The 12,184-nt window shown below is 41.1% G+C and overlaps 1 protein-coding gene across 1 annotated transcript; it reads left to right on the plus strand.

Moving 5' to 3' along the window:
* Positions 1-352: 352 nt before the first annotated feature.
* On the plus strand, positions 353-9,110 carry LOC121615353 (solute carrier family 12 member 9-like). Its single transcript, XM_041949682.1, has 14 exons — positions 353-551; positions 1,417-1,551; positions 1,836-1,991; positions 2,079-2,164; positions 2,708-2,909; positions 3,353-3,460; positions 4,142-4,253; positions 4,410-4,567; positions 5,129-5,211; positions 6,716-6,840; positions 6,935-7,127; positions 7,242-7,416; positions 7,898-8,044; positions 8,167-9,110. The coding sequence occupies exons 1-14, from the start codon at positions 353-355 to the stop codon at positions 9,108-9,110; spliced, it is 2,823 nt and encodes a 940-aa protein (XP_041805616.1).
* Positions 9,111-12,184: the final 3,074 nt, after the last annotated feature.

The raw sequence follows: 12,184 nt of genomic DNA on the forward strand, positions 1-12,184 counted from the left end.
AGTTAAACAAATTAGCCAGTGGGTTAAGCAAGGAGAAGCCGTAACTGATTGGATGAGCCAGTAACCGGAAGTAACGTCATTTTTCTCATTAACAAACGGTTATTGGTCATTACCTGCAGAAGGTGAAGTGATGGGTGCCAACCGCCATAAAGCTCCACAGAAGAAGAAGACGGTGAAGTGGGTCCGTGTAGGGAGGTAAATGGCGGCCACTCCGTTAGCTAAATGCGCTGTTAGCACGTTTCATTTGAGCTAGGTTACTGACAAGACGTCAGAAGCAAATTGAGTACGGGCGGTTTCAACCGAACTTTTCAGTTGACGCAAGCAAGCTGCATTTATAGGTAACTTCACCACCATGTCCGAAAAGGCTCCTCTTCTACATTACCGGCTCACCACCACGGAGCCGAAAAATGTTTCGCGACACAGTGGGACAAAGTCGGGCAGAGACGGCCACCGGTCTCGGGACAAAACCGCCCGGAAGCTGGGAGTGGTGTTTGGCGTGGTCATACCAACTTTACTGTCCATGTTCAGCGTCGTTGTGTTCCTGCGAATTGGTGAGTGAAGGTGGCCCAAAATCGTTCATGTTATAAACGAAATCTGAAAGTCTTGTTCTAAAAGGAACAAATTAGACTGAACTAAATCACAAATCACAAACAAAATGTCCTTCGGTTCAGTTTGGACCAGGTTAGCAATTAGGTCGAAGCTATCAAGTGGGTGAAACTTTGAACCTGGGAATCATTCAGTTGAGTCTCGTTAAAATGCAAATAGTGTCTCAAATCTTACCACTTTAAAAAATGTCATTATATTATGAGTAATTGTCACTATCTAATTATTGAATGGCATGCTTTTTTTCAGTTACCATACAGATAAATCTGTCATTAATTTTAGTTATTTTTCATCTAAATTTTTAGTCAATAAAATATCTTAAAATGGTGTAACTAAAATTCAGTTTACAGTGATTATAAAGCAGAGAAAAGCTGCAAGTTAAAAAAAAAATTAAGAAGCTGGATGCAGCAAATGTTTGACAGTTTAAGTTGAATAGATTTTTCAGATTATTGACTTGTTTATTATGTAGCTAATCCATTATATCAGATAATCGTTCTTGCACTGCTTTATTCCATCTGTTGTCTTCACAATGTAAATATTGGAATAGATCAGTAGAAAATTGTCCTGAATATTACTTTGCAAGCAATGCTGCAGGCCTGAGGCAAACATTTTTATTTGTTCTTATTTATCCTTTATTTAACCAGTAAGGCTCAATTTTCCTCTGCTAGGGAGTCCTCATCAAGACAAAAATAAAAAGGTTTCTATAAAGTACCAAAAAAGGACATAACTTTGCAAAAACATACCAAATCACAACAAGAGATCAAGATCAGCATTAGGCTACATTCTAATAAGATTTCTTCCTACCACTTGCAGGATTTGTCGTGGGTCAAGCAGGGCTCTACCAGTCCATTGCCATGTTCTTGGTGGCTTATGTTATCATCACAATGACCGTGCTTTCTGTCTGTGCCATCTCCACGAATGGGGCCTTAGACGCTGGAGGTGCCTATTGTATCCTTTACTGCTGAGAGAGAGACTTGTGCTGTAGCTTAAAAGTCTCTCTTGGGTGTCTGTCTGTGATTAAGCTTGACTAATGGATCGACAAAAAAATCCTTACTCATAATTTCTCCCTCCCATGATTTGCTTTATCCACAAAGGCACAGTTTCCATCTTGTTCTAAATCTGACCAGTGGCTGATCTTTATCCATTTTTATTAAGGTGATATATTGTGTCCAGACTTAGTTCGTTTACATTTTTGAAACTTAAGTCAGAAATTCCTCAATTTGGACCCCCAGACATGATCAGCCGAGCCCTGGGTCCAGAGTTTGGTGGCAGCATTGGGATCATGTTTTTCTTCGCCAATGTATGCGGCAGTGCTCTCTATGTTTTGGGTCTGGTCGAGGCCGTCATGTCTTCCTTTGGCATCCCAGAAGGTAAGGTCCAATGCGACAGTGGTGGGACATCTGGTCATGTCAGTGTATTGCTATGTCAGTTAACCCTGTTTTACTGTGCATCAGAGGATGTTTCAGCTGTTCCAGGTCTCCATCAGGTGTTGCCTTCAGGTTACTGGTGGTCTCTGCTTTATGGCACTGTCCTGCTCTTCCTGTGTTTCATTGTCTGCTTGGTGAGACATCATTGTTTTCCTTTAACTTCATTTTTTAATTTAAGATCTCTGGCTCATATTGGTCATTTCATGTCAAGAGCAAATATTTTATATATATATATATATATATATATATATATATATATATATGTATGTATGTATGTATGTATGTGTATATGTATGTATGTATGTGTATATGTATGTATGTATGTGTATATGTATGTATGTATGTATGTATGTGTATATATATGTATGTATGTGTATATATATATGTATGTATGTATGTGTATATATATATGTATGTATGTATGTGTGTATATATATATATATATATATATATATATATATATGTATGTATGTATGTATGTGTGTATATATATGTATGTATATATGTATGTATGTGTATATATATATGTATGTGTGTGTATATATATATGTATGTATGTGTATATATGTATGTATGTGTATATATATATATATGTATGTATGTGTATATATGTATGTATGTGTATATATATATATATATGTCAGTAGTACCTGAATTTAACTGGCTTGTCGTTACAGGTGGGAGCCCACATCTATGCCAAAGCCACCTTTATTATCTTCATCATAGTCACAACAGTCCTGGCTTCTATCTTCATCAGTTTCTTCATTGTGGGGCCCACTGCAGTGATTTTGCCAGATAGTTCTGTTTTAAACAGCACCAGCCTGAGCACTGCCAATTATTCTGGCTTCCAGCTCCAAACCCTGAAGGACAACCTGTTGTGTAAGTATTGGATAAGTTGTCTGATGTCATGGCTGGACATTTTGTAGAATTTGTTTATCTTAAACCCAACAATGTTGTGCCTGAATGGAAAAACTGTGTTATTAGCTCTGAAAGTTGATTGTTAATGCAGAAGGAGGTGAGACTCACCACTGTCCCAAACCGCCCTGAAATCTGAATACCACTTAAGAGCACCAGTTGTACCTGCCTGACAGTGACAGTGCTTTGAGATGTCACTGTCGTGGTTCATCGTCTTGCTGTGTGTGCGCTTATCAATGTGTGACAGCAGTGTCACAGTTTTTGTCCCTCATCAATTTCGGTGTCTGTGATGGCGGGAGGCCCTTAAGTTAGAGCCCTGCGATAACAGTAAATGAGTAATTGACCTAACATATTGAAAGTGATCCCTGAAAAGTATGAATGATCTAATCTTCTGTCACTCCTCTTAGCCAGTTACACAGTAGACTACACCACTGGTGCCATGATGAGTTTTGCCTCAGTGTTCGCTGTCATGTTCAACGGCTGCACTGGAATCATGGCAGGCTCCAACATGTCAGGTAAGATGGTGTTAGAGTAGCTTGAATAAATTTGAAGGAACCCATAGCTTTGTTCCAATTCAGTGGCTGGATCCTGCAACAGTAACAAAACCTGAAACCCATGGAGGACAAGCTGAATCTTAACCTCCTCCCCAAATCAGATGGTCTCGCCTCATAGTCCAAAAGTAAGGGTGCACTCAGGGGTCCTAATCAACATGCAAAGTACAACGTTTCCAAGTTCGTCACCAAGAAGTTGCCCTTGAAGCTGTTTGCAAAATACAAGTTTTTTATTTATTTATTTATCTTTTTTAGACTTACTGTGATGTACTTACCAGTGACAAGTAACCACTTGAAAAATGATAAAACATGGCCTGAGTTGAAGAGAATCACAAATGGAAGCGGATCACCTGATTGCACCATGAGACAAATGACCCAGCATACATAATGGATTATAAGATACTGAAGGATGCAAAGGCTACAACAGTTGTATTCTTCAAACCTGGGCCAAAGAAAGCTTTATTTCTTAGCAACATTTCGAGAGGAGCCTTTTAACAGCTAATTAAGACAGGTCTAGAAATGGTGACTTTAGTGGATCCAGCCCCTGATTTAAGACACGGTACATGTGAGCACATCTGGGGCAGACTTTGACAGAACTTCAATTACGTATTGATAGATTTGTTTTGTCATGTTTTTTTTTCCCAGGGGACCTGAAAAACCCCAGCTATTCCATCCCAAGAGGAACGCTTACAGCTGTTCTCATAACTTTCATCACATACAATGTGCTTAGTCTGCTGGCTGCGTGGTCCTGTGACCGGTTAGACACACAAACACAGACACAATCAAACACCGAAGTAGTACAAATAAGTTAAAAATTTTTTGAATTTAAGCACTTTTGCGTTTGTGTATTTTTTTTCAAAGAGAATGTCTCTAGATGTAATGTAGTAAAGGACGTTTTATCCATTATCCTTAGTCACCTTCTCCAAAAAGACTACAGTTTCCTGGGAGACATCAATATTTGGCCGCCCCTAGTGACAATTGGGGTTTACTCTTCCACTGTGTCCGCTGCTATGAGTAACCTTATAGGAGCTTCCAGGATCCTGTACGCCCTGTCCAAAGACAACCTGTTTGGTGAGATTCTTAAAAAGTGTGTTCTGCTGACCAGTGTTTGCAATTTGTTTTCCCTGTTGTCCCTAACATTAAGAATTACATAGAGCGCATCATGTTATTCATTTATTGGCAGAGTGGAGTTTTAGCTGACATGGCCTCTTACCATTACTGTAGTGAGAAGGATTTAATTACTAATCTTGCTTGTTTAGGTTATGATCAGGCCTAAATAGACGGTCCAGAGTATATGAAAGCATATCCAACTCCAGCTAGGCTTCTGTAAAGCTGAGTCAGCTTCTTAATAATCAGCCATCTGTTGAAAGAGGCCTCCATCTCAAATGTGAGAAATTGACACTTGTTATTAATTTCATCATGTCTCGTTTTCCCAGTGGAGGCATGTTAATTTGGAAAGCATCGTTTGACAACAGATGGCTTGCAGTGTTGACTTTCAGAAGAAAAAAAATCCTCTCATTGTGCATTTGGCTTAAAGACAAGTGCAGGATGACTCAGTTGTTTATCTGATTCAGGGCCATGAGCAATAACAGACAGTGACTTTACTTTTGTATATGTTTTAAATCTCTACAGGTGGTGTCCTGGCTCTGGTGAGGAAAACATCTCGGAGCGGGAACCCCTGGGCCTCAGTGCTTGTCTCCTGGTTGCTTGTACAGGTAGGATAGTACACTGTATACAAGGAGTTGTTAACACTTTTCTCAAATTCCTCCTCACTTGTACTTTACAGTACATTAAGTTTGAAGCCTCTGCTTGAGCTCAGTCACTTCCCTTGCACTAACCCTCAACGTCTTCTGTACATATTGCTCTCACGTTACAACCCAGATTCCAACAAAGTTGGGTGCTGTGTAAAACCTAAATAAAACAGAATATGATAATTTGCTAATCCTTTTTATTGATGCCAGCAACACATTTCAAACCAGTTGAGACAGGAGCAACAAAAGACTGGGAAAGTTGTGGAATGCTCAAAAAACACCTGTTTGGAACATTCCACAGGTAAACAGGTTCATTGGTAACAGGTGGTGGTATCATGATTGGGTATGAAAGTGGCATCCTCAAAAGGCTCAGCGTCCACAAGCAAAGATGAGGCGAGGTTCATCAGTGAAGGCACCATTTAATGGTGGTATGAAAAGTACATACAGGTTTTGAAGCAACATATGCTGCCATCCAGACGGCATATTTTTCACAGACATCACTGCTTATTCCAGCAAGACAATGCCAAGCCACATTTTGTACATGTTACAGCAGCGTGGCTTTGTAGTTAGAGTGTGGGTACTAGACTGGCCTGTCTGCAGTCCAGACTTGTCTCCCATTGATAATGTCTGGCACATTATGAAGCAGAAAATACAAGATCGGAGATCCTGGACTGTTGAGCAACTGAAGTCGTACATCAAGCAAGACTGGGAAAGAATTTCAGTTCCAAAACTTCAACAATTAGTGTCCTCAGTTTTGAAATGGTTACTGAGTGGTGTTAAAAGAAAAGGTGATGTAACACAGTGGTAAACATGCCCGAGTCCCGAACTTTTTTGGAACACGTTGCAGGCATCAAATTCAGAATGAGTGTATATTTACAAAAAGCACAAAGTATCAGTTTGAATATTAAGTACCTCGTCTTTGTACTGTATTCAACTGAATATAGGTTGGAGGATTTGCAAATAATTGCATTCTGTCTTTATCTACATTCTACACATGTCCCAACTTTTTGGAAGCAGGAGTTATAGATTAGTGACCTAGTTGAAAACTTGCCCAGTAAATTGGCTGCTTTGCCTCTCTCCAAATATGTTTTTTTTCCATTGCGCAATGCAACATGAAATTGACAGAACGACAGAAGAAGATGAAAGATTGTAGCCATATACACCTACATTGATTGTTGTCACTTGTAGTTTCCATTTTTCTTTCTGTTTCCATTGTGTAATATTAACAGGAGGCGAACATTTCGGTAATTAGGAAGATGAAGTGGACTAAGATTGAACATTCTTTGCCTTATTTTATAATCCGCAATGTTGGAATTGCATCATTAACAACAAAAAATTACTAGATGGTCATTTTGGCAATTCTCCTGCAGCCTGATGATTGAGACCTTCTGCATTATTGTGCAGCTATTCCTCAAGAAGTGTTTTGAACCTTGTGTCAACCAAATTAATGTTTTATTTTTCCCACTAGGTGGTGCTGTTTGCTGGTAAATTGAACACCATTGCTGGTATTGTCACTATCTTCTTCTTGTTGGTCTATGCTGCTGTGAGCCTGGCCTGTTTGGCTCTTGAATGGGCTTCTGCACCAAACTTCAGGTACAGTGCCGGATTTTGCAATAAGTAAACCTCTTCTTTGATTTCATCCAATCGTGATATTCATACCATATTCTGTCATTGTTTCTTAATTCAGACCCTCATTTCGTTGTTTTACGTGGCATACCTGCACACTGGGCATTCTTGGCTGCCTGGTCATGATGTTCCTGATCAATGCCATTTATGCATTTGCCAGCATAGCCTTTATGCTGCTGCTCATAATGCTTATCCACTACCTTGGGCCAATCAGCAACTGGGGCTACATCAGCCAGGCTCTCATCTTCCACCAGGTGCACAGGCTTAAAGAAGCCATCTTTGTTACATGAAGCAACAATATGATGCAGGTTGACATGAACTACTACATCTTCACATCTCTGTTTTTCATCCCATTTTTCTTCACTCAGGTGCGCAAATACCTATTGATGTTGGATGTGCGCAAGGATCATGTGAAGTTCTGGAGGCCTCAGGTACTGCTGGTGGTGGCAAACCCTCGCAGTTGTACAGGTCTCATGACTTTCATTAATGACCTGAAGAAGAGTGGCCTCTATGTCCTGGGACATGTAAAGCTGGGTGTACTGGGTAAGAATTGTGTAGGTCGGAGACAGATAATGTATATTTTTGATCTATCATACTAAACCCAAAGCTAAGTTTTTATTATTATTATTTTATTATTATTCAGCTATTAAAGGCTTCAAAGTTGGCTGTTTAAAAGTTGGTAGTTATAGGCTTTGCTGTCAGAGGCTGTAAGGAAGAGGCTGTGGTAAGCTTTGATTCATCAGTTCATCAGTTACAGTGAAATCTAATGTTGACAGGTTTTCACAGTGAGGAAAAAAGTCTCAAAATGTACATAAAGACTTCTTAAACCCCTCATGCAGTGTAAGCCAGATATTTGCTTTGGAGCAGTGTTCTTTGTATGCTCCAATCAGTCACACTTTCACCAGAATACAGCCAGATACACTGTGACAAACAACAAACAAACACATGCTGCCCTTGAAGGAATGACATGTCTCTCTCTCCCACGCTTCTGACATTTTGTGTGTCTTTGTGTGTGATTCTGCAGATGTGTTGCCCTCTGATCCTCTGCAGAGCAGTTATGACTCCTGGCTGTCTCTCGTGGACCATCTAAACATCAAGGCATTTGTCAACCTTACCCTGTCTGACTCTGTAAGACACGGAGTTCAAAACCTGCTTTTCATCACAGGCTTTGGTAGGCAAGTTTACAGAATTGCTGTACAGTGATGTTGTTTTTTCCATCATTGATTTTGTATTACTTTACAAGCCTTAACAGTCCTTACCCAAAATGTGCATTTGATGTTTGTTTGCATTTAGGGGGAATGAGGCCAAACACCCTGGTCTTGGGTTTCTATGATGACTGCACCCCTCAAGACCACCTCCAAGGTAAAATTCTCCTATCTACAGGCTATGGCTTGGATGCAGTAAGTCCATCCATAGACCCCCGAGAGCAGCGGTCTCCCTGCTTCCCCAGTGTGCGTGGTGCTGAGGAACCCAAAGATCTTCAGGAGGAGGAATATGTGTCAGTGATTGCTGACGCTTTAAAAATGGGTAAGAATGTGACGCTGGCTCGTTACTTCAATCAGTTCAACCGGGAGGAGGTGTTGGGGTCAGGAAGAAAGGTCAGGGGCCACCGCAGCATGACGGGTCCCTTCGTTGACGTGTGGCCTCTGAATCTACTTCGACCAGACTGCAGTGGTTATGTGGACATCTGCTCACTGTTCCTGTTGCAGCTGGCCGGTGTGCTTTGTGAGACCCGGGCCTGGAGCCAGGCAAGACTCCGCCTCTTCCTGTGTGTGGAGGCCGGTTGCAGTCTGAAGGTAGAGGAGGAGACAAAGCTCCAAGTGATGCTTAAGGAGCTCAGGATCTCAGCTCAGGTGCAAATGGTGACATGGGACGAGGTGGTCTCTCTGCACTGGCAGAGGCAAGGAGGAAGGGAGAGAGAGAATCCGGTAGAATCTGCCCAGAATGAGGACAGGAGGGATGGAAACGAGGAAGAGGGAGCTGAGAAGGAAGATGATATCCAACACTTCCCCAATAATGCTGCTCAGCTGACCGATGAATATATCTGTGCTGTCAACAGTTTGATTCGCAGACATGGTGCCCCTCAGCCTGCTGTACGTTTCCTGTATTTGCCACGTCCACCGGCCGACACAAGCCGTTACCGTGCCTACCTGCACCATGTGGACCTGTTGAGTCGAGACCTGGGCCCAACATTGCTCATTCACGGGGTCACTCCGGTGGTCACAACTGACCTCTAAAATTTTACCATCAACTCTTAATTCATCAGCCATCCCCATCTGGCATTGTTCATGGGACTGTGCCTGTCACAACCAGTATTTTCACCTGATATTTAAACTGGCAACCAGTATCAGACTTGACACTGACACCATAAAAAAACAGTTTTACACCTTAGTCGCATCCAAATTTTGCATTTATACATTCATACAGGACACTTAGGAAAATGGATTTGATGAAGTTAACTTCCCATAGATATTGAAAATTCTGAGTTTGATAATGTTGAGATTATATTTTAGGCTGTTTAGTTATCACCATGGATATAGTGACATACAAATGCTTAATTTGCATATTTTGTGGAGTGGAAAGGGGGAAAGGTCCTTGCAGTTCCTTCTTAGTCACCATATGTCAGAAGTTTTCATGCATTTGTTGAACTACCATTACCACACAGGGATTTCTCTTCTTCTCATTGTGAGCTGTGACTTTTTGTACGTGTTAATTGAAAAATAAATGAATTGTTGTGTTATCTCAGATGTGTTTCCTACAATTTTATTTTGAATTGAGCAGAATGCATACTGCTAGTAAGTAACTCTGCATTAGTCACTTGTGTTTTGCAAAGCAGTTCTTAAATCCATTCATCCAATTTGGGCTGTTTAGAGCAGCAGTGAGGTACACCTGAGTCATGCTTGTTGAATGCCTGCAGGGGGCGATATATGGCCAGTAACATGGCCGTGCTCATGGTTGCAGTACCAAGTTTGGCTCTACTAGGTTGGTGTACTGTAATCACGGTGCTGGTACTCTGAGCACATGTAGGCTAATCAGATGTGTCGCAGGACTTCTGTGTCTCAACTAGCAGCCTCACCATCACTGACTCAGCACAGACCAGTACTGGTTGACAAAGACTTAGTAAAGTGCAAAGCTCATGTTTTATATATAAGACTACTCTCCCAGTACTGTCTTTTTCTTCAGAAAGATTTTTATGTCAATATAAGCATTCAACATTTTCACCGAGCACACTTTTTTCCAATGGTCCAGCACTTTGAGTGACATTGGGGATTAGGCCAGTATGTGGTGTGTGCGTGCACCCTCCAAAAAGGGAACATATTCCGCAAATTGAATATTCTCATGAATGGGATATCTTGAATTACATCCCAGGTAGTTTTACATCTCGGTTGTGTAGAGATGAATACCTAGGTCTGTGTACTTGTAGTTATTTACGTCTTCCACACAATCTGGTTTGTCATTTGACCAAATAAAGCAACTTTTCATCTATGCTGTTGTATTATTGGAAAATATTAGAGAATTAATTATAATGCAAATTACCTGAATGACGCAGTATAAAATTTGGCACAGGAAGTGTGGTGGGCACCTACTGACGGAGACACAACACCATCTGTGGGATATGTCACGTTTGGTTAGAGAATATTCCATGAGTTTCTACAGAGGGGTATTGACACCCGCCTACACATCACTGACAAACTGCATGTGGGAGGTAGTATGTTCACAGATGGAGGCAGATTGGGCTCCAAGTACTATTAAGAGATTCTACGTTCATAGTCAAGCAAGAAACGCAGGCATTTTAGATTTAACGGACCAAATCTTTTTTGTCATCCACACGTGAGACAGACTTGTGCACCAGTGCACCTGAAACAGTCAGAGCAGGTTCTGCTGTCTGACTGATGGTTATCCATCTCTTCCGCCGAAGCCAACAAATTGAAGGATGGAGAGACTGAATCACTTCCGGCCAGTGATTGGTTGGGAGAGAGAGAGTTGCTGATGTAGGAAAAGCGTCATGAACTATGAATATTAAAGTCACTGCGGCCCTCGGCTAGGTTGGCACTTGTGTTTGTGAAAGAGGAATCATTGTTACAGGTACTTGTGGGTTGTGTTAGTGCCCCTTTAGAAAAAGCCATCAAGTGTTTTTGTTTAAATGAGCAATATAAGATACTGGATATAAAAGGATAAAAGGACTTTTCCGTGTGCCAAAAGCATTAATTCCCCCTCTCATTTTCAAGGGGCAGAGACTGCTGTCCCTTCAAATACATTGAGAAAAGTACTGTCTGTTTATCCATTTATATCTATAACCTTTGAACAGCTGTTGAGATGATCAAAAGCACTTAATCCAAAACTAACCTTATGTTTGTTTTTCACCATCGATGACATTAATCCACACTACCTGTTTCATTCAAAAGCACATTGAAATAGTATAGATGCGTCATCCTCTTTAACGGAAGGGGAGCTGAACAGGAGTGCAGTTTGAGGTGTGAAGTGGTGCTTGTAGCCGTCTGAGTAATACCTTTAGTTTCCGGCTACCATGTTGGGAGTGGGATCCTCACAGAATCGAGACATGGAAATAATTGTGATCTACATGTTATGAGAAAACATCCACTGATCAGTAGGAGGAACTGAGCCATAAAAGGGCAATGGATGTCATGTTGTCTGCCCCTAGGATCTTGCAACTGCATGTGAATTGGGGTCGTACAGGAAATGTAACCTTTTGAGAAGCTGATCAGAGTGCCAGAATACAAGAGTAGAGTAGTATTGCAAAAAGTAATAACTCAGCATTAGTTGAGAAAAATAAATTGTGGACAATGAAGATCAACCAGACGTCACTCTGATTTAGAGGAATAATGAAACAACCCTCTGAACTGCTGAGCTTTTCTGCTATCTTAACTGTTTTACCAATCAGAGTTGGATGATTGAGCAGCTTCAGCACACTGTGGCCATAAAGATCTCTCCAAATTTAGCCACAGAATTCGAGTATGTTGGGACATTTGATGAAACCAACCAGCAGCCACCAGGGCAAACTATGGCGACGTCTTAAGATGGAGCTTCTCTAATAACCAATAGATTTTAGCCTTGACCTAGGGTGATAAATGCCAAAACTCTGTTCTAATGCTTGGTATTTGATTTATCACGCCTTAATATTTGTCACAGTGTTACTGCTGAATATTGTTGTTCCAGTTTTGAGATATATAAAAAAATGGGAACATATGCTCAATTGACAGTGGTGTCAGATTAGCCCAAGTGCCTCTTGCTCGTCCCATCCCAGCACCATCCAGCCACCGAGACACCCTCACGTTGCCAGGTTTGGATT

Source organism: Chelmon rostratus, chromosome 12, assembly GCF_017976325.1.
Source record: "Chelmon rostratus isolate fCheRos1 chromosome 12, fCheRos1.pri, whole genome shotgun sequence".
In the NCBI taxonomy this organism is placed as follows: domain Eukaryota; kingdom Metazoa; phylum Chordata; class Actinopteri; order Chaetodontiformes; family Chaetodontidae; genus Chelmon; species Chelmon rostratus.